A 26,681-nucleotide genomic window follows, 5' to 3' on the forward strand; every position below is an offset into this window, starting at 1 on the left:
AGCCAGAAGACAGAGGTTATTGAGTTCTGCCCTTTTATTTTACAGATAAGGAAACTGAGGCTCAGGAATAAATGAATTCCTCAGGATAAGACAGGGAGTGTCAGAGGATGGATTTGAACTCAGGTTCTCTAACTTCAAAGCCAGTGCTCTTTTCTCTTATTCCTCTGCCCTCTTTTGTTCTTCTTTAATCTGTAGCGCAGCTGGCAGGGGTATGGATTGGGGACTCTGGTGTGAGGGCTGCTCCTTAACCTTCGAAGTCCACCTGGCTTGCCCAGCTCTCACCTGGGGCTCCAAGAGGTGGCAGCAGGTGCAGCGGGCAGGCTGAGGGTGATGGACAGGCCAGAGTCCGCAGTGATAAAGCCTTCCCAGGTGGAAGGGTGGACGGGGGCCGTTTGCCAGGACGGCAGCTGAAGCCAGCTCTGGGAGGGTGCTGTGCCCTCTGGGCCATCTTCAGTACTGGCTTTGCCCAACCTCAGTGACTGTCAAAGAGGCTGCTGATTTTGTGCAACTGCTTCACTTAAATCCACTTCCAGAAGACATGGCTTGCTTAGAATATCATCGGTCTTCCTAAAGGGAGAACAGTATTGGAGCCCTCTGTGCTCGCAGCTTGTTCCCACGCTGAGCTTCCACAATGGCCCCGGTGGGCTTTGGGCCATCTCTGCACTCTAGGTGCGAGAATGCTTGTTATGTGAAGAGAATGAAAAAGCCATTCTGTCTTGCTCTCAGGCTCCTGATCACACCCTTAGTCTCTTCTTCTTTGCCCGATTTTGGGCTACAATTTCATCCTCTAGAGGCAAAGATGTGAGGGTTTGATTTTGTCCCCCATCCACCGATAGCCAGGTTTGGGGAGGGAGGAGAATAAGTGGAATTTGTTGATTAAAAAAGCACCAGTGAGAGAATTATATTTGAAAAGCCTTTAAAATGTTTGCTTAAAAAAGTTCTCTAATGTATGTGGCTGTTGACTTTTTTTTTTTAAAATTATTGAACTTTTGGTAATGTTAGGGGACAAAAAAACCAAATATTCCTGCCCTCAGGGAGCGTACCATTATATTCTTGTTGTTCAGTAGTATCTGACTCTGTGACTCTACTGACCAAAGCAATACCACTATTGTCCGTAGGCTTTCTTGGCAAAAATAATGGCGTGGTCTGTCGTTTCCTACTCCAATGGATTTAAAGTAAATGGAGGTTAAATAAATTTCTCAGGAGCACAAAACTAGTAAATGTTTGAAGTCTAATTTGAACTTGGGTCCCCTGGCTCTGGGGAAGCTGGGTGGCATGGGGAATAGAACACCAGGTTTGGAATAAGGAAGACTCATCTTCATGAGTTCAAATCTGGCCTCAGATACTTACTAGCAGTGTATCTCTGGCAAATCACTTAATCCTGTTTGCCTCAGTTCCTCACCTATAAAATGGGCTGGAGGAAGAAATGGCCAACCACTTCAGTATCTTTGCCAAGAGCCACGCCTCCCTTCAAAAAATGGGGTTCTTGACGAGTCAGACTGAAAATGAGAGAACAGCAAAATTTCCTTAGACCTGGCGTTCTAACCATTGTGCCACCTAACTGATTCTATAATTCTAATGGATGTTATTATATTAGAAGGGTGCTGGCAAATGTTTACTAATGGCTTTCGGAGACAAACTATACCCCAAACACACTAAGTCTTGCTGCATTAACATGTTCTCCACCACTTTATTAAGACTTAACAATTAACAGAACAGTAAATCAAGTCCTGATTTGTGGTGCTGTTCTTTTTCACGATGTGAATGTTCATCCTAAAAATGTAACAATGAGCTCTCTAATTGGTGTAGCGTACACCTAACCCTGAAAGGTTTGTTTTAAGTGACGTGTTTTTATAGATGTGTGAAGTGAAATGTGATTAAAATGGTTTGTATCTTTCCCCAGCTGGACTCAATCCAGTAAACATTTATTTACTATGTGACAGGCATTGTGTGTGAAGCACCGAGGATACAATTAACGAAAAGAAATATGGCTCTCACCCTCAAGAAATTAATGGAGGCTGGATGCAGAAGGAAAGGTTGGGGGAGATGTATGTATGTGTGTGTGTGTGTTTGTGATAGAGAGAGAGAGACAGGGAGAAAGACAGAGACAAGGAGAGAGAGAGAGAGAGACAGAGAGAGAGAGAGAGAGAGAGAGAGAGAGAGAGAGAGAGAGAGGAGGAGAAGGAAGAGGGGAGAGAAGAGAGAGGAGAGAAAGAGGAGAGAGGGGAAAGAGGGGAGAGAGGACAGAAAAAAGAGGGAGGAAAGGAGAGCGGGAAGGAGAGAGAGAGGGACAGGGACAGAGATAAGGAGAGGGAAGAAGGAAAAGAGAGACAAGGAGAGAGAAGAAAGAGATAGACAGACACAGAAAGAAAGAGAGAGAACTCTGTGCTGTGGACTAAACCAAACGTGCTCTCCTTAAAGGGAGGCATTGGGAGGAGTTTGGTACTCCACCCTGTAGCCTTCTAATCAGAAGGGAGAGGAGACCCAGCCTTCAGCTATCAGCATGATGATGAGATTAGAGGGGATGAGCTTTAACCTGGGAAAAGCATTTTGTTCCATGGGGTTGAAACCGGGCAGCATATGCTGAGTGGAGATGACAGCCAGCCCAGAGTGAGCCATGTTTACTTTCTAGAGAAAGCCTACTGATTCCTTACCAGTTGACTTCTGACAGGTGATTATATTTTGCTTTCCTGAGTTCCTTAGCCTGCTGAGAGAATATTCTCTGGGAACAATATCTTGACATTTGTCCAGAGATTGCCTTATAAAGCTACTTGAAACTTTTCCCGCTACATCCCTGTTCCCTGGTTATTTCTTCTCGCCACCTGTATCTTTTGGTTTTCTGTGGTCCAGAACCCTCCCTACAAAGTTCTGGGATGGTGGGTGATGGTGACATTTGCAAACCTGGTGAGACTGTCACTTTGGGGGCTCCCTGGTGACTTTCCTGGGATAGGACTCTCTAACCTTACTGAGTAACTGAAATTGTTCTGTACTGAGTAGGTGGGAGCTGCTGCAAGTTGGATGAGGAAGGAGGAAACTTGTAGGGTATTGTTATAGTGGAATAGGTTTTCTGCTTTGCAACAAGTTAGCTGCACAACAAGTTAGCTGTGGCTTTCAGGCCAAAGGACTGCTGCCTTATACAGGGCCCTGGGGCTTCTTAGGCAAAGAGCAGTTTGATTGAGAATCCAGAAGTGGTTGGTTCAAATCCAGCTGTCTCAGATCTTTCCAGAATATGGCTTCGGCTATCTGGAGAAACGAGAGGATGGTTTTCATAAGGACCAACTATGATTATGGGGTATAATGGAAAGAATGCTTAATTCATAGTCATTGGAGATTTGGCTTTGAATTCCCTGCCCATCACTTACAAGGTGTGATTACAGGCAAGTCACTTCATTTAGGCTGAATTTCTTCCCATGTAAACCAGGCAGGATACAATCCAGAGATGATGGGAGACTTATATGAGATAATGAATGTCAATGCTTTCATAAATCTTAAAGCTGTGTGAATGTTAGCTCTTGTTCCACAGAGGCAAATTAGAGTTTCTGAGCTAATGTTGTAATCTACTTGTATATAGAGTATACTCTGAGAGGAGGCTGGTAGAAAGGAGCTAAAAACTGTCAAAAGATCCAGATACTAGTGTTGGTTCTGTTACTACCTATGAAACCCTGAATAAATCATATTCTTTCCCTCAGAAAATGAGAGGGAATAGAATAAATGGTCTCTAAGCTCTCTTCCAACTTTGACAGTTTGTGATTCAGTGACCATTCAATCTTTGTGCCTCAGTTTCTCCATCTGCCAAAATGGGACTAACAGCTGTTGTATTGCTTGCCTCATAGAACAGTTGTGAGTGTCCTTTGAAGTCACAGATGTGAAAACTTCCTGAAAAGTTAAAAGTGTTGTATAAATGAACCCCATGGACACTCTGCCTTTGAGGGATGCTGACCAACTAGAAAGTGGGGTCAGTATGGTAAGGTTTCATCGATGGGTATGGTTAGTATGGAGAAAGGAAGACCTTGGGGTTGGTGGGAAGTGGGCCCTGTGACTGTCCTTAAAGACCAGAGGTGCAATTGTGTGCAAGGAAGGATCGAACTGATTATGAAGGACAGAGCTAAGAACAATGGGTGGTGTGTATTTGGAATGGGGGAGATTACAATTAAACCAGAACTTTCTAGCCACCAGAATTCTATCTAGACTTTCTCCTTTGATAGTGAGCTCCTGGTCATTGGAAGGCTAGATGATATGGGGAGAATTCTTTCATGGGGTGGGAAGCTGGTCTGAATAATCTGTAAAGTTCCTTCTAGCTCTAGTGTTTGGCACAAGAAGTATTTTCATGATTGTTTCTGGACAGCGGCACTATTGTCAGAGTAGTTAAATGCCCCTTCTCAGCAATAAAAATGTTTTCCACTTTCTAATCTGACTTTGCTGCCAGCTCAGGGTAGGGGTGTGGTGGGGATTATTCCTGGGAGAAGAGCCAAGGGCAACCATGGAGAAGGTAATTGAGGAGTGAAGAAGCTATGTTCATGTTATCAAACTTAATAAAACCTTACACTGCTTCCACCCCACTCCAGGCCTTATCATAGACTGGGAGGAGGGAAAAGGAGCTGGCTTTCTCTCCTGGCCCTTCCCAGCTTTCATTTTGAGAGTGCCTGTCATTTGGGAGAACCTTGTCACTTATCTCTCAATGCAGTTTTTCTCCCCTTACCGTGATTGCTATGGAAGCCCCTTTTCATTAATGCTGAAGGATAAGTGTTTGACCAGGGGCTGAACTGCCAGCTCCAGCAGCACTTGTAAACACTTTGAATATTGTGCCTTTGAATCTGTGTTTTACTTTTCCCCCTATTTGGAATTTTATTTGGGAAGGGGGAGGTTAAATGAGGAAAAAAGGAAAGGAGGAAGAAAGGGCACTTGGTTTTTAAAAAAATTTTTTTTTTCTTGAGAGTATTGATAGAAGGAGATCAAGAGAGAAAAGGTGTAATATTCTTCTCTAAAATATAATGTTCTCTGGGAGCAGCTTTCCTTGGGGTCTCTGGAGGCAGCCTTCTTTCAGTTCAATGTAATCACTCAGAATTTAGCCAGGAGTTAAAGTCCAAATCCCTTATTGTTTCCTTCCAAGTCTTGTCTCCTTCCTTGGTCCCGGTTAGCTTTCTTAGAGGTCTATCTCCTTGGTTCCAAGAACTCCTGCCGCTGGTCCTTTGCCTCTGCCAGCTTCTGCCTCTAGCTCCCTCCGAATGTCTCCAGCCATACAAAGGTGGAAGATGGAATGAATCTGTCTCCTCCTCCTCGAGCTTCTAATGGGCTTATGTGTCTGGCCCTGAGAGCTTCTTGCTTATATGCTGTACACTGAGTATACATCAATCATTATATCACTAGGAAACTATTATTTGTTGTAGGATTAAATCAATGCTAAACTAGATTTAACTACCGTCTCCTCAATTCCACTTACTTAGCACCTTGTAAGAATCCTAACAGAAAGGGAAAAACAATTTTGAGGTAGGACTTGTGTATGTGACTTGGCTTAATTGATTAATTTTCTGGACCTCAGTTTCCTCTTCTGTAAGATCAGAGGATCTCAAAGATTCCTTTCAACTCCAATTCTGTGATCCTGAGCTCTGGAAGATGACATATTGTGGCAGTGGACTCTCTGATGCTTAATCTCATTTCTGAAATTCTAGGATTATATTGTGTACGTGGTGAGTGAGCCACAGAGCTGAAGCTAAGAACAGTCTTTTCAGTGACAACTGACATTATTGAGATACTTAGCTGGTTAGTCCAGGTCATCAGGCTTTGCTGGGTTAGATTTTGAGCAGATGTCTATAGAGAATTTTTTTTTCAATTAAATTTTTTACTCAGAAGTTATGAAGATCTGAAATAGGGAGCTGGTTACATGAGAAGAAAGTGATAGATGAAAAAATATTCCGGAGATAGAAAACAACAAGATTTGGGAGATAAATGTATTATATTAAGGTGAGGGATTGCATCTGTTCGCTCTGTCCCTTCCAACTTGGAAAGTCCCTAATCTCTTTTTTTATTAGAAATAAAATTTCCTAAAGTTGTATTGTTTTCTTTTAATTATTTGGGCTTATTTGACTAATTGTTTTAATGCACAAAAATCTGTCTCTCTGTATAAGGTGAGTTGAAGATGATATTGAAGATTTGAATCTGGGTGATTAGAGAGATGATGGTACTCTTGACAGAAGTGGGAAAGTTCATAAGAGGCATGGGTTTGAGGGGGGGAGGGGTAGGAAAGGAAATCAGTCTATTCTCATTAGTGTGAGGGCAGGAGCTATGGAGATGGTGAGCCAGATATTCCTTGAGAGCAGACAGTGCTTCTTATATGTCTGTGTCTCCTAGGCCTGAACACAACTATAAGTTCAGGAAAGATAACCTAAATTGAATAGAAGTTCACCTCTTAATTTAAATTCATCTCTGAGCTTCTTAGTTATAGGATTATAAGTGTCTAAGTTATTCTAAAAATTAAGCCTTAGAATGACTTACAGTATTATAGTAATGGAACTGATTAAAAAGATGTACTTGGGAATTCCCCAAAGTAAATCAATTAAATCAATAATAACCCACTGAACTATTCTCTGTCCATTTTATCTCTGTGCTAGAGTAAGTGAAAATGGAGTTAGAAGACCTAAGTTCAAATGTAGCCTTTTCCAATGACTGCCTCTTGGACCACTGGCGAAATCATTCACTTTCTAGGGCTTTAGTTTTCTCATCAGGATAGGGAAAGGCTTGAATTAGGGAGCATCTGAAGTTCCTTCCAGATTTTGATCTATGATAGTATATGATATGTAAAGATCATGCTCCTGCCTTCAAGGAACTCACAGTTGAATTGGATAGAAAAAGAACCAGATTCTGGCCTAGAGGTGCCAGAATAATGAAAAGTGAACAGTTGAAGGAGTTGAGGGGATTAGGACAGCAAGGAGTTTATTGTGGGAATTGAGTGAACTACACTGTCTTCATCCTGTGACTCAGTTCTGGAACTATATAGTTCCTTTTCTGTGAAGTTATGGGCCTAGTCCAATTTCTGTCTTGAGAGAAAACTGTATTCAGTCTTAAAAATTGACGGAAAACCCAGTCACTGTGTGATTGGGGAACTGATGCATCTTTATCTGCAGCTCAGAGATCCTTAGCTGAGGACGGAAGTTATCTTGACCAGAAACCCAGTGAGATCCAAAGATTGATGGGAAGGAGTTTTCTCACAATTGTATATCTCAAGCAACACATGTGTCTTATCTGAAAACTGGCCTCATACTAATTGATCAGTTATTCTTTCCATGTTCCTTTAATTATTCAGAGATACTTGGGGGAGGGGGAAATTGGGACACCTTCTTTTCTGATTTCAGGGGATTGCACCTGTTCACTCTGTTCCTCCCAACTTGGAAAGATCCTAATCTTTCACCCCATTAGAAATCAGATTCCCTAGGATTATATATATATTTTTAAAAAAATAATTTAGCTTATTTGATTAACTTTTAATATACAGAAATCTGTCTCTCTGTAGTCTAGTCTGAATTGAGGAAGTCTGGTCACGGTTTGTTGAGCAATTAACATTCATTGCTTAATAAATCAATAAACTTAGAAGATGAAATCTTTGTTTCCTGAAGCACTTCATCTTTTACCTGCCACATAGATATAAAACCTAGATACAAAACTGTATGTATGTAATTAGATCCTAAACTATGTGTATGGACTGAAAGGGTCGTGGAAGTTTAGGAAAGAATTCTAATTCAGTGTGGATGAGATTAGTCAGAGAAATCTACAGTGGAAGAACCTTTAAGATGAGTGGGTTTAAAAGAGCCAAGAAATGATGTTTTGGCTATGAGTTCAGATGCCACAGGTAGATCTAGGGTGTGATTGCCATAAACACTTTTGCTAAGTTTCTAGAAAGTGAGATGTGACCATGGAGAGGAGAGAACATTAACTCTTGGTGTAGTCAGAAGAACAGTGCCTTAGGAGTTAGAAAACTGTGTTTTGGTCCAGCCTCTGTCACTGGCTCTCTTTTCCTTTTCCTTGTCCAAGGAAGTTGAACTTCATAGCTAAGATCCTTTACCCAGAGGAATCAAACTCATAACTTAGATTAAATTGGGGATTAGATTAAAATGAATTGTTTAACAAGGTAAATAAAAATATAATACAACATAGATAATGTAAATTTGTGCTTTTTCTAAGTCAATATGTGAAGTGGGGAGTTTCAAGTTGAGTTTCATTGTAGTCTTCATCACTGAATATACCTACATATATTCCATGGTTTGTGGGTATCTAAGAATTGTGACTTCACTTCTGTAGATGTCCAAACCCTGTGCAGAATTAAGAATGTCTGTGAGAAGACTCAGCCTCCTCCCTCTCCCAGCTTAATTAAACTCTTTTTTGTCTTCTCTTTTTGCAGTTGCTAACATCTATCAAGTGACATCTGCAGCTTCAGTTCAATCAATAGGAGCCTGCTGGAGAGATGGTTAGAAGTACCTGAGACCAATTAAAGATGCTCCAGTCTGTAGTGGGGAGTGAGGTCTGTGTTGGCTCCTCAGCCCTTCTTTCCAAGCTCAGTTAAGTACTGTACTTAAAGATATTCCTTCTTTCCCTCAGCCTCCTTGTCCTTGGTCCCCAGGAACTGCGGCAGGTTGTGGTGCAAGTTGAGACTGACCAATGTGCCTGGGACAGCAGGGTTCCTTTTTTCTTCCTGGAACCCTTTTGAACAGTGGAAGAAGCAGACACCTGGTTGAGAAAGGATGCCCACCAAGGGGAAATACTTCCTCAATGAGGATGAGGAATGGAAGAGCAAAGATTCCCGCTATGAGCAGTTCCACCACATGAGCCAACACTACCCTCTCTTGCTCATCTTCCTCTCTATTGCCATCATCTTCTCAGTCATCCTCATCGTTCTTGCCTTCCTCCAAGAGGTGAGTAGATTGGTTGGGCTGGTTGGAAAAAGACCAGTCCAGTAATCGGGAGTCCTCTGTTCTAGTTCTAGATCCACCAGCAAACTAGCTTTGTGACTGTGGTCATGTTCTGTCTCTTAGTCTCCCTTTCCTCCACTGTGAAATAAGGAAAGGAAGGGGAAAGAAGGGAATAAGCATTTATTAAACTCCAACTATGTACACCAGGAGGTAGCTGCAATTATTATCTTCATTTTACTGTTGAATTAATTGATGCAGACAAAAATTAAGTGACTGGTCCAGGATTACGCCATGTCTGAAGCTGAATTTGAACTGTGGTTTTTCCCTTTCCCTAGGCCCAGTACTTGCTGGGTCTACTGTGGTAACTTATGTAGGGAACATAGGGTTGGGTTTGGAGTCAGAGTCTATATCCGAGTTCAGACCCTAGTACTGCAATCATACCCATGTCATACTGAGTAAATCATTTAACTCCACTGACCTCAGTTTCCTCACCTATCACATGGTGAGAGGGTTTTACTGGATGATCTCTAAGGTTCCTTCCATCTCTAAATCTCTGATCCCAGGATAAAGATTCCTGCCTTGACAATTTCACAGAATTTTTGTTTGGACCAAATGAATTAATAGATGGGGTAATTTTGAAAATGCAGAAGTATGATATGATGAGGTGGAGGTTATAGGAAGTCCTGGTTCAATGGGAGCAGCCTCCTTTCCTCTCCTTGGTCTGCATTCTACTGTGTTTGCTCTTCTATCTGTTAAGGAGCAAGCAGCAGTCTGGGAATCAGGTTTTGGTCTTCATTCTGATGCTGCCTTGCTTTTTGATTTTTGAGTAATTCACTTTACAATGGGAAGAACTTTATATCCAGAGTGAGAGGAGTTGGACGAGCTGGGTTCAGATCCCAGTCCTGCTGCTTCCTACTTTCCTGGGCAGTTTCCATTTATGTAAAACTGGAGGGGGGAATCAGCTAGCTAATCTCTAAGTTCCTTTTATTCTAAATCCTACATTATGAATTATAAATGCATGAATTTATGAATAATAAATGTTATGAATTTTCATCTCCCTTACTCCCACCATCCATTATTTGCTTTTTCTCACCCTTAGAGGGAAGTGAAGTTGACTGGCATTTCTATCATATCTTGTCCAGCACGTATCATTCTGATTGAATCTGGGGGTAAAGAGTCAATTTCAGTCAGTAAAAACAGCAGCAATAAATAATAATGCTTCAATGACTGTAATTTCATGGATGTACATGCTTCTAACAGTGCAGCAGGTTTCAACCCATATATCCATGTCTTCTTGTGCTGTGCATTAATAATAATAAAAACAAATCATATAAAGCAGTTATCTCAGTTCTTCACAATGATCCCTGTGACTTCAGTAGTTCAACTAATAGTATCCCCATTTTGTAGACAAGGAAACTGAGACTTTGAGGAGTTAGTTAAATGACTTGTTAGAGGCCATATATTTTAGTAAGGGACAGAGCTGGAAGGGTTCACTGGAAGATGTCCTACAAAGAGATAACAGTGTCTTAGAAGAAAGACCCTCAGCAAAAGAGAGAGTTTTTATAGTGGTTATTATAGGAAGAAGTATAAATCTTGCTTGGGCAGCCTGGGACTAGCTGGGCTAGTCCTTATTGGTTCACTTGTAGTCACTATTTGGGAGAAGATATAGATCAAGACAGTTTTTTAAGGGACCTCCAAGCTGAAAATTGCTCCTTTCATTTGGTACAAATTAAACACTAGATTGGAAGTAGGTCCCTTCCTCCCCTCTGAGGCAGAGAAGGCTGAGGTACCCTCAGGAGGGAGTCCCACAGATTACTTCAGGGGTTCCCAGAGAGTTGTTGGCTGCCACTCTCTCATCTGGGTCAGTTCTGGAAACCACAAATGCCTCCACTCGAGAGAGGCTTTGGATCTCATCAGAGAAAAGTCCTTCATGTTAATAAGACATGAGACTCTTAAAAAGAATCTAGAAGAGCAGTCCACAAAGTGTTTTCTTCACACTGTGAGATAAAAGATTTCTTTTATCAGTAAAGTTTTCAATTTCTTTATCTGTTAAATGGGAGTAGTAATAAACTACTACTTCACAGGGTAGTTGCAAGTAATGATTTGTAAATCTAAAAATGGCAAAGCAATTTAAGAGGCTATGAAAGGGAAGCAACTTTTCTATCATCACATAGACAGTGAATAACTCTGCCAGAATTTAAATCTTGCACTCTTTACCACACTGTCTTTTCAAGCTGGGTAAAGACAATAAAATGGGGTAGCGTATGAAGAAGCTTTCTTCTATATGAGTTAGGCCATCACATCCTACTAACCTTAATTAATGTTTTGAGGACCAAGGTCTTTAGACCATTTGACTAAAAGTAGAGTATACTTATTTACCCCTAAGAGAAATGTGTATTGTAGTTTTATATCTGTAGACTCTGGAAATAAGGTTGGAAACTGAGGCTGAGAAATGAAGTATCATCTTCATCAGTTTTCTCTTCTGGAATGTATGGAAACATGGTCCTTCTCCTGGATTAGTTGGTTATTTCATAGTGTAGAACTCCCTTTCCCCTAACAACTCACCCCTTCCCACACACATCAGGGGGAATTTAGCTTATAAAGAAGTTGAAGATCATCAGTCATATTAATGGCTGGCTCATAGAGAAAGTCTTCATGGAGGAGGTAGAGTTAGAGAGAAGACAATTATAAGACATGAATTCTTACAGTAATTTATGTTTGTCTGGCTCTCAGAACTACCTCGCACACCAACCCTTCCTGGTGACGGCATTCATGACGCTTATTCTGTTTGCAATCATTTATGCGCTGGTATACATCGAGTGCCTCTTTCAGAAATGGCTCAAATTCTTTGCTGTGATCATCTGGATTTGCTTCTTGACCCTGGGTTTCGTCTTAATCTTCGACTCAAGGGATGAGAAAACCTATGTGTGGGAGCAGGTAACTATGGGACCAAAACCCCTGAATCCTACTCCTAGATGGAGAGATGATTTTGACTGACTGTTAGACTGGGGGAAAGGACATTTGAGTTCTGTGCCTGGCTCTGTCACTAATTTCCTGAAGGACCTTGTGTAAACCAGTTTATTTCTGTGTACCTTTTGCTCTTCCTCTGTAAAATGAAGGAGTTAGACCAGATTATCTCTGAGATCCCTTTTAACTCAGACATTCTATAATTGTGGGACTTAGCTAACTTATTCCGTATTGATTTATTCCTTAAGGAAAAAAGTGACTAGGGGGTCTATATTTAAAAAAAAAAAACCCAACAACTATCCCTTCCCAATTATACACACTGAGAGAAGGAAGCTGTAAGGAGAATCTGCAGAGTATTAGGTAGTTTGTGTGTGTGGTGTTCAAAGTTGGGGGGGGAATTAATTTACTTTCCCATTTAATTTGGCTCAGGTTAATATTATTTTAAAATGAGCCTTCCTTATGGCACTGTTTTCAGGGAGGTTCTTAGTCTGGGGATGGATTTGAGAGGGTAACTATTGAGGTTTCACTTGGTTGCTGAATCTAAAAGATAACTTGACAACAAAGCTTCTTGAACTGTGGGTCAAGATCCCCTATGGGGTCTTATAACTGAGTGTGAAATTATGATTTATCAGTACATTTATATACCTATATACCTGGGGTCACATAAAAATTTCTCAGATGAAAAAGGGTCACAGGTGGAAAAAGTTTTAAGAAGCTCCTCTTTAGAAGTCATTTATTCTATCTCCTCATTTTACAAATGAAGCTGAAATCAAGTGATTTGTCCATGGTTGCACAGGTAATAGGTGGCAAAGACAGGATTCAAACCCACAACCTTGGAAGCCAAATTCTATGTTTTCACTACCCCAGAGGGTGTGGCTCTTGCCTTGTGCCCTGTCATTGGGCCAGGTGAACAAGCCCTAGCCCAGCTTCCTTCTGAGTGTTAATAATTATCCTTTCCCAGGGGAACTCATTGTCATGGAGGAGGCTATTTTAACTACTCTCAGTTATCATGGAAGGTGTTAGTATGTCAACTGTTCTGTCTCCCAGTTCATGAGTTTATTAGGGATTTAAAACTTCATTATGGGTGAAACTTGGCAGGCCCAAATTTTGGCCTCCAGCTATATTTTAATGTGTGGGAAATGATGAATAAACTTGGCTTTCCCTTGAATAAGACAAAAAAAAAAAAAAAACAGCTTCAACAAATTTTAGATTTTTCCTTTTGGCTCTGTGCGCTGTTCTTGGTCACAGCTCATTTGATAAGGGAAGTATGTCACAATGAAGACATCTTGGGGTCTGAGTGACCATATTTGGGGGCCGATTGGGAAGCTGGATGGTTTTTACCCGTCTGCTCCAGAGCAGTAGAGAGCATCCCTAAATCAGCTGACTCTGTGTTCCTGAGAGACAGACAGAACTTGGGTAATGTTCTCAAATTCACTTAATAACGTTACCCTCTTGTGCCCAAGAACTCCCCTCCCTCACCTAAACTTTTTCCTAGAATGATGAGTGAAGATCCAAATGGTCTTGTTTTCAGGTCTAGAGGCTTGTTATTATTTTTCATCTCCTTACCTACTGTCTGCAATGATGGCAATGGGCAATTCCATAACAACGAGGAGGAGAATGGCCGCCTGTTATTGACATCAAAAATGGCTTGGTGGAAAAAAGCTGGACAACTGGGATTTAAATCCTGACTCTGACTCTTAGTACTTGTGTGACTTTCAACAAAACAGTTAAACTCTGTAGGACTTAATGTCATTCTCTGTAAAAATCAGGGGTCAGTCTAAATGCTCTCTGGGTGTCCCTTCCAACCCTAAGTTCCATAACAGATATGAAGGATAATTGACCCCTGGACATAATAATCCTGATTAATTCCAACACCCAGTTAGTTGCCTGTGGGCTTACATGGTCTGGGAACCCCACTCCCTACTTCCCCTTTCCAGTTCTGAGGATGCTGGGGTTCACTAGGTTTTCCTTCTCCAGGTACCCTTCTTTCTCTTCATCATCTTCACTGTGTATACCATGCTGCCTTTTGAGATGAAGGAGGCCATTGTGGTGAATGTCCTGTCTACCCTGTCTCATCTGCTTGTGCTAGGTGTCCGGGCTGAGGTGTTCACAGCGGCACTCCATTCACCAGTAGTGCTCCAGGTAAGAAGCGGCTAGAATACAAACCCAGGTATTAAGTGCTTAGAGTCAGCAGGGCTCTCTGCTAGGTGCTAGGGGAGATACAAGTGGGAAGGAGCTCTGGTTCTTGACCCTAAGAAACCCAACAAGTGTTTGATGGCCCAGCAGGCTTCAGTGACCCAGGACCTTGGGAAGCCAACCCAAAGAAACTATTAAATGGAGAGAATGGTGATGTTGACCCAAGGCTTGTTCTTATGTCATTTCCACTTATTGCTTGGAGCAGCAGTGGTCTGATTAGAGTCTCTGGATATTATGTGGAGGAGGGGTTTGTAGAACATTTATTAAGCACTTACTGTGTTCCAGGAACTGTGCTAAGGGCTGGGAATACAAAAAAAAAAAAAAAACCCAAACCACTTTCAAGGAATTTACATTCTAATGGGGGACAAATCACACAGGAAGGAGCTAGAAGGCAAGGGAGAGAGGTATGGAGGAGGATACCCCTGGTGGCATGAGGCAGTCAGGGTGGAGGGGGAGCGGATGGAGAGTGAGCTGGATGTTAAGGGAGTGACATGGCAGGGGCTTCTTATTGCACGGCAGCTCCCAACAGGGACTTGGCAGTGACAGAGCTGAACTCAGAATGGAGTCATTTTCATGCGTCCATGAAAATAAGCAGCCAGCACGGATGGGGAGCATCTAGGCGGGGCGTCTGTCTGGGGTCTCTAGGAGAGAGAATTCAGCCCTGCTTCTCGCTCTGGTCAAAATTCATCAACATGGCTTGTGTTTGCTTATCTTTGGGGTCTGAAGGGGCAGAAAAGCGCATTGGGTGGGAAGGTAGGGCTTACGTGTAGGGACTGAGACATTATTCTCCCATTACCTATCCTGGGGATCCTCAGAGTGGCTAAGACCACCAAGAAAGGGCAAGGGGATTTTGCAGAAATTAGGCACTGCTTCTGGCTCGGCCGGGCAGACTCTGGGGTTTGAGCCACAGACTTCCTTCCAGCTTTGAGCACGCATGCCATTTGTCAGCCACAGACCTAGCCTTTCCCCAGCCCTGGTCAGGGGATGTGGTGGCAGTAGGGCAGCCATTGGCACAGCTTGGCCAACCAGCCTCGTCTGTTTTCTGGATGTGTGTTATGTGTCAGCAGAGGAAAAAACCCTAAAGACCTCTGGGTCCAGGGAAGTTCTGACTTGGCAAGATTGCAGGGGGAGGCGGCCCCCTTTTCAGAAGGTTCTGTCCCCGAGTTGTGCCGGTGTGAGGATAGAATAAAGGGGGTGCTCATGGTCTCTGTTCCCTGGGCATGTGCAGTGTCAGGCTATGCTTAGACAAAATTTGCATTATTGTAGCTGATACTCTTATTTCCAAAGGACTTTCTTAATGACCACCTTATTGTGTCTTCATGACAGTAAGGTAAATGGCATTGAGTATCATTCATTATAACGCATCGATATTGTGCCTGTTGTTTGTGCAAGGTCTTGTGTTAAGCTGAACTCGTGAAGATGAAACCCCACAGAGAAGTGACTTTCCCCATGGTCACTAGTAAGCAGAGCTAGAATGAGGCCCCCTGTCCCTGCCCTCTCACTCTTGTTTCCATGGCTCTGTGTGCCTCTGGCTCCTTTGTGAGTGTGTGTATGTGTACACTGTTTTATCCTACTGTTGAACCCACCACTGGCTCTGGTCATAAGCTATAAATAGAAGATGATTATCCCTGCTTCCTAAACTCTTTAAAAAACCCTAGGATAAAGCAGATAATCATATCTTACAACTGAGACATTTTTCCCAAGCTAATTTATAGTCATTTATGGAATAAAGGAAACCTAAGACCAAGAGAAATGCTTTTCCTTCCTGGAGCCAGCTCTGCCCCAGGGAGGTAGGGTGGGGGGAGATCCCCCTGATACCAGCAGTTACGCACAGGTCCAAGGCCTTGTTTGATGGCCCTTCTTCTGCCTTCAATATGCTCCAAACATTCCATGGACATCACTCCTGCCTCTGGACTTCCATTGGAAGTTATGACCTCTGCAGAAAAAGTTTCTTCTTCCTTGTTCCTGGTGTGGGTCCTGCCCTTCTTTTCTTGACCAAGACTTAGACATTTTGACATTTTTTTGGTAGGGAAATTAAGTTGGGGGGGGGTGCAGTGGAAAGAATAGCAGACTAAGAGATGAGAAGCTGGGTTTCTAGTTTTGGTTCTGCCAGTAATTATCTGCATGATCTTAAGGGAATCCCTTCCTTTCTCTGGGCCTTGGCATCAGAGGAGGCATTGGACTTCAAAGGTCTTCCTAAACAAGGGGGATGTTCAAAGAGTGTGGGAGATGGCTTCTCACCCTTGTTCAGAAAGGACAGCTGGGAAGGAGGACTTTATGTTGAGATTTGGAAATGGGGGATATGATATGCATTTTAGACAAGTTGGGAAGATCCTCCCGCCCTTGGTATGTCCAGTGGCTTAGGCCCTTGCTATGTCTCTCTGCTAGTAGGGCAGTTTTTCCCCATGCCTTCGATAGTCAGGTTCTGGGTTACAGCTACTGAGCTCTCTGCCTTTCCCTCTGGACTCCCCATCTTGGCAGTTGCTGGCAAACACCACCATTTTCCTTTGTGGGAACTTGATGGGTGCCTTTCACAAGTCCCAAATGCAAGATGCATCCAAGGACCTCTACATCTACACCCTTAAGTACATCCAGATCCGAAGGAAACTGAAGATCAAGAAGCGTCAGCAGGTAAGCACATCTGGGAACAGCTGCCCAGCTTGAGATGGTCTCCAGATTGTATCCTGGGAGATTCCGCCTACCACTCTATTCTTCTTCTTTGAGACCATTGGCTTCTCTTCCCTTGCTTTGATTCCTCTTCCAACCTGCCTTGTTTTCTTCCTAGCTATTTTATAGACATTCTTGCCTTTGTTTATCCTTTTTTCCCTATTTGGATATCCTTTCCACTAACTATTCTTCAAGATCAGCTCCTACCTCAGCTTCTCTAAGAATATTTCTTCAGCTACCTCTGGCTATATCTCTTCTTATTTTTAAATATATTTTTATTTTTTTATATTCTTATAAGCATCATATCTATATGGGAGTACTGGTTATGTTCAAGAAAAATTTACTATATATTGTTCTTTACTTTCTAATGCATGTAATTCTCATTTTCCAAATTAGAATGTAATTTATAAGGCAAGCCCTGGACATATCTTATAATCTCTTTGGGCTAGATAATTACTAAAAACTGGTGACCTCAAGTGAGACCATATCTTCTTTCCTTATGCATAAGGGTGCTTTATAGAAACTCCTGTGGAGCTGCCTTGATAATGACACTAACTAAGCCTTTGGTCCAAGAAACTTGGGTCATTTATTTTGGAGAAGAAAAAACTTGAAGAAATATGATAGTCATGTGAGAGAGAAGTTAGATGTGTTACTATTTTTTAAAAATTATTTTTACTTTGTTAAATTTTTCTCGATCACATGTAAAAAATTATAATAATTTAAAAATTTTTGAGTTCCAAATTCTCTTCCTCAGTTCTTTCCTCCCCACCTCCTTCTTGAGAAGGCAAGTAATTTGATAACAGTTGTCCATGTGAAGTTATGTAAAAATGTATTTAGTTAGCCATGTTGCAGAAGAAACCCAGACAAAATAAAATAATAAATATAAATATAAATAAGCAAAAAAAAAAAAAAAAAAAAAGGATGCTTCAGTCAGTAATCAGAGTTCAGGGAAGAATTTGCTAGAAGGCATATTTTCAGATCATTATGAGGAAGAACTTTCTAGGTAGAGTTATCCCGTTATAGAATTAACAGGTTGCCTTGAGAGAGAGGTAGTGAGTTTCCCCATTACTGGAGCTTCTTGATAAGAGGCTAGATGGCCCTAACCTCTTGTTCGGTAGGTGCTTGTTCTGATTCTGATGTGAGAGTGTGTATGTCTGTGTGTCTGTGTGTGTGTCTAAGAAGATGCTCCCTGGGGCCTTTTCCTCTTTGAAATCCCCTAACTCCCTGCCTTCAGGAGAACCTGCTGCTCTCAGTATTGCCAGCTCATATCTCCATGGGAATGAAGCTGGCCATCATTGAGCGGCTCAAGGAGAACAATGACAGACGCAGTATGCCCGACAACAACTTCCACAGCCTTTATGTCAAGCGGCACCAGAATGTGAGGTGAGAGTCTGTGTGGCTACAGCGAGGGCCGTTGAGAGCCCCCGTGGGAGAGGAGGTTGGGCAGGGGCTCAGAGCCAGGTCGTGGGGGGCCCTGAGTACCGGAGCCCAGTCTATGTTTTATTCAGAAGGCAAGGAGCCTTTGGAGTAGAGGTGTGAGATCATCAGAAAAATACCTTAAGTATATCAGTGGGGCAATGGGGTGGACGATGAATCAGAGTGAGCAGGAGAGGGACTTTAATCAGGAAGATCAAGTAGAAGGCTTATATTATAGAGTTGTAGATGAAAAGAGATGAGACCCTGAATGCAGTGGTCATAGTAAGAAGGAAAGGGATGGATGCTCAAGATAGCCTGTAAGTGGATATAACAAGTCTGGGCAATTGAGTGGGCAACTAGGAGGGAGAATGGAATAAGACCACTCCAAGTTTACCATCAAGAGAACTTAGGAGAGAATCAATTTTAGGGGAGATGTTGAGTTTAGTTTTGTATGTGTTGGATTTGGGGTGCCAGTGTGATATTTAGATGCAGGTTATCTAGTAGATAGAGTAACTAAGTTGTGGGGAGAGACGAGGTAGAAATATGTATAGATTTGGGGGTCATCTTCATGGAGGGGATATTTAGAAATCATATTAGTGGGTGAAATTGCCAAGGGGGAGAGAGAAGAGGAAAGAAGAGAAAAAAGGCTAGTCAGGGCAGTACAGGATAAGAAACTAAAATGAATGATTGTCATTTTTATTAGAAGTCAGTGAAGGGATATCACAGAGGGTGTTGGAACAATAAAAGAGAGCTTTGTGGAGGGGGTGAATCCTGTCATTATAATTATAATTTATGATTATAAATATAAATGAAAATAAATATAAAATAAATTATAATATATAAATATATTATAAGTAAATATAAAAGTACATGTTATAAGTATTTATAAATAAATAAATTATAAGTGAGGAGTGCATTGGATATTAAGTGGTGAAATGGTGTCAACCAGCTGCAGATTGATTTAGGAAACCTGACATTAACATTATCTATGTTGTGTTGTATTTTTATTTTGTTAAACTTTTCTCAATTATATTTTATCTGTTTCCCTTGGCTTTTGTCAGGAGTTTGAGACCTCTGATATAGAGTAGCTCCTCACCCCCATTTTACTGACAAGACCCTTTCCCCTTGGCTTCAGAGATACCAGTCCTGGCTTTCCTACCTTCCTCACTCTGTTTTTTTGTATCTTCCTTGTTTTTTTTATCCATGAATGTAGGTGTTTTCCAGGGGTTTTTCCTAAACTCTCTCTCCCTTGACCATTTCAATCCAACTCCCATTGTTTTAATTACCACGTCTACCCCGGTGATTTTTCCATCTCTGTCTATGAGGCCTGACTTCTTTTTTGAACTTCAGATCCCTTCTCCAACGGCCTTCAGGATGTCTTCACCTCTATGTCTTATCAGTACTTTGAGCCCAGTAAGTTCAAAATTATCATTTTCTCTTGTCCTCTCAACCAGCTCCTTCTCCTGATTTCACTTTTTCTGTCTGTGGCACCCTTTTCTGTCTGTCAGCCAACTATTATTTACTAAGTGCTGGGAATGCTGAGAAAGCTTAAAAAAAAATCCCTTGTCTCCTATTCTGTGACTGTACGATTATTTTTTACTTTTTCCTTTCTCTCAATTCTCATACAGTCAGTTACCAAATTTCATCAGTTCCATCTGTGACTATCTCTTGTAGTAGACCCTTCCCTCTTTTCTCACTGTCACCAGAAATGGATCCTCATTACCAATTGTTTTAGACTTTGAGTAGCTTTTTTGCAAGGCTTCTGATTCTTATCTCATGGTGATCCCTTCCTCCCACGCTGGGCTCCAGCTCGCCTGGACATCATCATAATCTCTAACATCAGGAAGGGAACTGAAGCGTGCATGGCACAGGGACCTAGGATGCCTTCCTTGCCCATTGTTACCTATTGAATTCTTACCTGTCCTTCGAAATTCATCTTACATGCCCCCTTGACTGAGAAGCTTTCCTTCCCTCATCTTCCTGGCTGCTAACAACCTCCTCTCTTAGAGGTTGGGAATGGAGTGTGTTTTAGCTAAACTTTGGCACTTTCCCAGCCCCTGGAACAGTGCTAGAGTTTTTTGCAGTCACTTTTTCTCTTTTCATTCATAGCTCTTCTCCATTTTTGCATTAGAGATGTTAAAATCCTAGAGCTCCCAGTCAGATGCAAAGCCCTGGGAAATAAGAATAAACAAACCAGATTGTGAAAGAAGGGTCTCGGAAACTTTTTTCTTTCCAACCATCAACCCTAGTCCCAGCAGTGCATGGCAGTAGAGCCCTCAAGTTGGTTGTATATATATTCTGAGTTTCCCTGCTTCCCAAAAGGAGGCTCCAGTACAGATCTGATTGAAAGGCAAGTCTGAGGAATGGGATAGTGGGATGGAAGGGATGGGGCAGGGCATAATACAACATAGATGTTCGTTATTAAGCATGCTATACCTTCCTGGTGGGTGCATTGGAGCCAGACATGATCTCATCCACCCCACAACAGTCCAGGCAAAATGGAACAAGTCACACCTCCCCACGGTGGCCTGGCATTGTTGGCTGGGAAAGTAGAGGGTACTTATTACTGTTAAAGCCACAAGGGAGGCCATGGCTGCTTTTAAAACTTCTGCAGCCCAGAGGTGCTCAGTTTGCCTGAACTTCTGCACTCATGTCCTCATTTCACAGAGAGAGGATCTAAGTCCCCAAAGATGCTCCCCATGGTTTTTAGCCACTCAGGAGCCTAATTGAAAATCCAGGACTCTTTTGATTAATTCTCGCTGCTTCTCCTTCCTCATCATGGATCCATGGATCTAGAACATGGGACATATAGTCAGGGTATGTTGCTTGGGGGTTTTGTTCTTCCCCCTACAAGGATATTGGGGAAATGTCTCCAATTTGTAAAAACTTGCTTTCTCCTCTGACTCCAAGCCTGGCATCTGTGGCCCTCTATAATCTGACTCCATTTACTCATCTTCACCTTCTCTCTCCTTCATGTGCTTTCCATTATAGCCATGGTGGATGTTCTCCTACTGCTCCTGTCCTTTCCCCTTTCAGTTCCCAAAGCTGCTCCCCTGGTCTCCTCCTGACCACTCAGATGTTTGAAACTCTGCTCACACTGTTCCCCTGGTTGAGCTTTTCTGTTCATCTCCCCCAGTTTTAGCCCCTCACTTCTTCATGGTCTAGTTCAAATGCTGATTTCTCCAAGAAACCTTTCTTGAAGTTGAAAGTGATTGTTTCCTTCTCAAATGTCTTATAGCACTTTGCTTGGATCAGCCATTGCATTTATTGCATTCTCCCTTGTATCATGGTTATTTCTGTACTTTTCTCAGTAGCTTGAAAGTTTTTTAAAGCAAGGGAGTAGCATAATGGAGATGAAGGGAGGACTTAGAGTGAAAAAATTCTGGATTCAAATCCTGTCTCAGACACTTACAAGATGTGGGCAAATCATCAAACTTCTCTAAAACTTACTTTCCTCATCTCTGAAATGGAAATCATGTGAAAATATTTATTTCCCAGGGTGGGTGTGAAGCTAAGATACGGAAAATGCTTTGTAAACCTAAAAGTATTATAGTGTTAGTTATTAATGATAAAAATAATAGCTATTTACTATTATTATTATTGAGAAAAAAGGACTCTTTCTTTTCTATCATTGTAGATAGCAAAAACAGTGCTTTGAATATAGTATAATAAGTCTTCAATAATTGTTCAAGTAAATTCGAGTTGAATTTGTTGGGGGCCCCAAAAAGGTAAAGGCTGTTTCTACCAAGCTTGGAGTATTTCGTCTGGTTGGTAGGAGAAGCTAGGGCAGCAGGATCTGGATCCAGTCTGGAAAACAGCCTGATATGCAGGGATGGGAGTGGGGAGCCAAGAAGAGTGAGTTGGTAAAGGACTGGGAATTAATTGCAGCAAATATAGTCGACTTTTCCCCTAACTGTTCTGGGCATTATTCCAGTATTCTTTCAATATTCCCATTATGTTCAGGAGATACAAATTAATTTTAGCCTTATCCTTGCCAAAGCACATGAGAAACGGTGTAGTACAGTGAATAGATGGATACTTTTGCCCGTCAGAAAGGCCTGGGTAGTTCCCTTTGATGCTGTCCATCTCCATCAGTGAAGTGAATTTCTTCACAGACATTTTCCCATTCCCTGAAACCATAGAATCAGACCAAAAAAAACCTCATATACAAAACCAGGTGCCCTTCGGGGCCTAAGCTAAGAGGCCCCTCACGCTTGCTGACATGCTTAGGAGAAGCTGCCGTCTGGGTCCGTCAGTGCCCAGGACTGTGTGACGGGCAAGTCCCGCATAGCAGTCTCCTATGGAGGGCCTGGGGGCCGTGTCGGCGGCTGCCTGGTCCTGAGGCTGCTTTTGTTGTGCAGCATCCTGTATGCCGACATTGTGGGCTTCACCCGTCTGGCCAGCGACTGTTCCCCGAAGGAGCTTGTGGTGATGCTGAACGAGCTCTTTGGGAAGTTTGACCAGATAGCCAAGGTAAGTCACCCTTCTGCTGGGCAAGCTGGGTTCCATGTTCCCCACTGTGGAGGTTAAGCAGAGGCTGTTTGGGGCAGGTGAAAAGAACCTTTGGATCAGGGCTTGGGGAGGCTGGTTTCTGATCCTGTTTGGGCCACCTAATTAGCCACATAGCTTTAGTAACTCGCTTACTTTGCAGGAAAACGAGTGTATGAGGATCAAGATTTTGGGGGACTGCTATTACTGTGTTTCTGGTTTGCCAGTGTCCTTACCAACTCACGCCAGGAACTGTGTGAAGATGGGACTTGATATGTGTGAAGCCATCAAGTAGGTACTTGGGGTGCCCGGGGCAGAGGGACCCTTCCCCTGGGATTCTCTGGCTCTGGATCTCAGGCAGAGCCAGGAGGCTTGTGCCGAGCTGATGGGACATTCCATGTGAGATGGGGAAAGCAAGAGGCAGAGAGGAGAAATAACAACTCGAGGCCATGCTTTGATTCCTTGAAGGCTGCTACTTAAATTGTAGCAGGAGGAATTGAGGTTAGAAAGTAGGAAAAACTTTGTTACTCTTAAGATTGGAAGTTCATGTTAAAGTTGGGACTTTTAATTGTAATAATCATAATTCCTCCTCTTCCCCTCCTGGTCTCTGAGTCTGTTCAAATTCTGTTTCTATTTCAAGATCCAGTCCCATTTCTACTTCTTCTGGGAAGTTTCCCTTGACTATCACTGTTTACAGGAATCCTTCTTTTCTCCTGTAGCATTTATTCTATACACCCAGACATTTAGCAATTTGTTACTTTTGGTCCAGGAGAGAAAGCCCAATGGGATAGGCTATCCCTATCCTATTAATGTCTCATGGAATTCAGTGCTAGCCTTGGAGGTCCAGAGACCTAAATTCAAATTCAGATTCTTTCTTTGAGACTATCTGCATGACTGTGGGTGAATTATTTTGAATCTTGATGTTCTTGGCAATTCTCTAACACTTTTAAGTTGCAGAGGAAGAGTTGATCCTTAATGCCACAATTACTTTGTTTTTACTATCTTGTGTTCTTTCTTAGGTGTATTGTGTATCAGTTTTGTCTAATCTGTAAATTCCCCAAAGGCGCAGATTTGCCTTCTCTTTTCTCTGCAACAGTGCCTGTCCCTGGGTGCACAGCAAAAGAGTTTCTAAAAAATGCTTATGAATTGATTCATGGGGTAGCTGGATTTCTTAGTTGGTGCCATTTAGGATGAAAGAAGATCTTGAGTGATTTGAAGCCAAGAGAGCCATGAGATTGATTGTGGCCTTGCTGTTTTCCAGGAGGTTTTGATACTTTCCTGTCGTCCCCAGGCAAGTGAGGGAAGCCACGGGTGTAGACATCAACATGAGAGTGGGCATTCACTCTGGAAATGTGCTCTGTGGGGTCATCGGCCTTCGAAAGTGGCAGTATGATGTGTGGTCCCATGATGTCTCCTTGGCCAACCGGATGGAGTCAGCTGGGGTCCCTGGGTAAGAACCATCCATAAGGCAAAGGGGGAGGGCTTTGGGCTTCACTTCCCCCTCATTGTCATAGTCCTGGTATCTGGACCTTCAGCTCCTGGGCATTTTGCGTGGCCCCCAGCTCATTTGTCTTTTGCCTGGATTTGAAGACATGGTTCAGTGATAAGAGCTCTGACTTGCTGTTGACCAATGTCAGTCCTTCTTCCCCTCTTCTTTAACATGGGAGGTTTGGAGCAAGAGATCTTTCCAATGCTGACTTGCTATGTGCCTGATTCCATGATTCCAAATCAGCCCAGTATGAAGACTCCTGTTGCTAGGGGTATGGACAGAGGATAAATAATTTCCCTTTCTGGTGAGGGGGAGATCTTTTAACAACCTGACTTCAGTTTCCCCATTTGTAAAATGAAAGAATTGGACTAAATGATCTCTAAGGTCCTTTCTAGTTTGGCATTTTGTCATCCTATATCCATCAAATTAAGATGACACAAGATGTGGTTCTTTCTAGGGGCAGGAGAATGAATTAAACCTTATAATTGTCTAGTTTTCCTTCCCACCCACCCCTTCCTCTCTCTTCTCCTCTCCTCTTTCTCTCTTCCTTCTCTCTCTTTTTCTCTCCCTCCTTCCTTCCCTCCCTCTGTCCCTTCCTCCCTTCTTTCTTCCCTTTATCCCTCCCTCCTTCCTTCCCCCTCTCTATCCCTTCCTTCCTTCTTTCTTCCCTCCCTTCCTCTCTTCTTTCTTCCTTTTTCCCTTTTTTCTTCCTTTCCTCCTTTCTTCCCTTCTTTCTTTCCTCTCTCTCTTCCTCCCTTCTTTCTTCTCTCCTTCCCTTCCTCCTTTCTTTCTTCCCTGCCTTCCTCCTTCCCTCCCTCTGTTCCTCCCTTCCTTCTTCCCTCCATCCCTTCCTTCCTTCTTAACCCCATTTTATTTTTTTACCACAATCCATCAAGGATACCACCTTTTCCTTCTCAAATAAAGTATGTCTATGGTAGGGATAGGGGGATGGAGACACAGAGTCTGAATAACTGTAGCTTCTCTGGCACCATACAGAGAGGCTCAGTATGACTAAATTAGTTTGAGAGGCCCTCCTTGAAGGATTCTAAGCATATGTGGTTTGAATTCCTTTTTTTCCACATTCTTGAATACAGCCGGGTGCATATCACTGAAGCCACATTAAACCATCTGGACAAAGCATATGAAGTGGAGGAGGGGAATGGACAGGAGAGAGACCCCTACCTGAAGGAGATGAACATTCAGACCTACCTGGTCATAGACCCCCGGGTATGCTCAGTTCCTTCTTCCACTTCTAGGTGGTCTATAGTTATGTGTGTGGGAGAATGCATGGGTCCACCAGGGCCATATTGATGTAGAGCAACATCTGCTTCCAAGTGCTTCAGGCCATTTCCAGAGCCCGGGGCATCTCCCATTTCACTTCCATGCTTCGTTTACTGACTTACCTAGCCTGGAAATTTGTGGATCACAATCATATAGTTAATAGACCCAACATTTATTAAACACCTGTTGTGGGCAAAGCCCCAGGCAGGGTACTGGTAGTGATCCAGCATTCAAAAGAGAGAATCTAATTGGTTAGAATCTAGTAGGAGGATAAAACCCAACTATGGATAATTGTGATACTTGTTATGTGGAAAGTGCATAAGAGAGGACGCTAAAAGAAATGCCAAAAGAAAGAAAAGGGGTGGAATGCAAGGAGGAGGGGAAGACAGGAGGAAAGTTCCTGCCTTTGGGGCTCTTTGGAAAGGCCAGTGCGGGGGAGGGAAGCAGAGAAGCAAAAAATGCTGTTAGAATTGGAGAGACAGAGAGACAGCAGACAGGGAGACAGAGACAAAAAGAAAGGGGGGAAGGAGGGAGAGAGAGGGTAGGAGAAAAAGAAGGAGAGAAGAAGGGACAGAGAGAGGGAGAGAAAACAGAGGAGGTATAGGATGAGGGTTTGTTTATCCATTTGTCTTGGGCTCCCTGTTGCCCTGTTGTTCTAGGTTATACCCCTCCTGGACAATTCTGTTTTAAAGCAAGGAGGGGCACATAGGTCTGCCCTCTTTGGCCTATCTGGGCTTTCCCTCCTGTCCTTCCCCTTCTTTTCCTTTTCTCTTGTGTAGTCAGAAGAACCTCAGGTTCCCCATTGGAGTCTTTTCTTTTAAGTGGGACTCTGCCAGACTTTATAAATGAGCAGGAGATGAGCAGGAGGGCAGTTTCCAGCCCAAGTCCCATTTCGTCTGTTGTTTTCTAGTTATAGTTTCTCATGCAGCTTATAAAAGCCACAAATATGGCACTGATGGGTTGCCAGCAATCGATGAGTCTGACATCCTCATTTTACTCATTTACTGGGAACTAAAGCCCGGATTAGAGAAAGGACTTTGCTTAAGGTCATATAGGTGGGTAGGAAGCAGAGCTGGGATTTGAGTTTACTGATTGCATGATCTAAATTTCAGCTCCAGAACTTCTTTTTGAGAAGAACATCTCTGTCTCAACACAATTAAGATGGCTGATTTTTTGAAAAAGCGGTTTATTCTCTAATCCATTGTGTATCCAATATATGTTTTTCTTTTTTAATCAGTAAAACCATTGATGAATGCTTGTTCAAGGGTCCTTTATGG

The 26,681-nt window shown here is 42.6% G+C and overlaps 1 protein-coding gene across 9 annotated transcripts in view; it reads left to right on the forward strand.

Annotated features, from left to right (window-relative positions):
* ADCY7 (adenylate cyclase 7) overlaps window positions 1-26,681 on the forward strand; it is a 107,345-nt gene that overhangs the window by 42,844 nt on the left and 37,820 nt on the right. For 8 of the 9 annotated variants that reach the window (XR_004232272.1, XM_031954462.1, XM_031954463.1 and 5 more), the window contains 10 exons: window positions 8,393-8,512; window positions 8,590-8,903; window positions 11,634-11,837; window positions 13,845-14,009; window positions 16,545-16,694; window positions 17,965-18,113; window positions 22,508-22,619; window positions 22,798-22,925; window positions 23,926-24,084; window positions 25,218-25,350. Coding sequence is in view for 8 of the 9 variants with exons in the window: in XM_031954462.1 (XP_031810322.1) it covers window positions 8,733-8,903; window positions 11,634-11,837; window positions 13,845-14,009; window positions 16,545-16,694; window positions 17,965-18,113; window positions 22,508-22,619; window positions 22,798-22,925; window positions 23,926-24,084; window positions 25,218-25,350 (1,371 nt within the window). In the remaining variant the exon portion in view is untranslated. The remainder of the gene's footprint in view (window positions 1-8,392; window positions 8,513-8,589; window positions 8,904-11,633; window positions 11,838-13,844; window positions 14,010-16,544; window positions 16,695-17,964; window positions 18,114-22,507; window positions 22,620-22,797; window positions 22,926-23,925; window positions 24,085-25,217; window positions 25,351-26,681) is intronic. The other variant, XM_031954467.1, reaches the window with a different exon arrangement.

This window comes from Sarcophilus harrisii, chromosome 2 (assembly GCF_902635505.1).
Source record: "Sarcophilus harrisii chromosome 2, mSarHar1.11, whole genome shotgun sequence".
In the NCBI taxonomy this organism is placed as follows: Eukaryota; Metazoa; Chordata; class Mammalia; order Dasyuromorphia; family Dasyuridae; genus Sarcophilus; species Sarcophilus harrisii.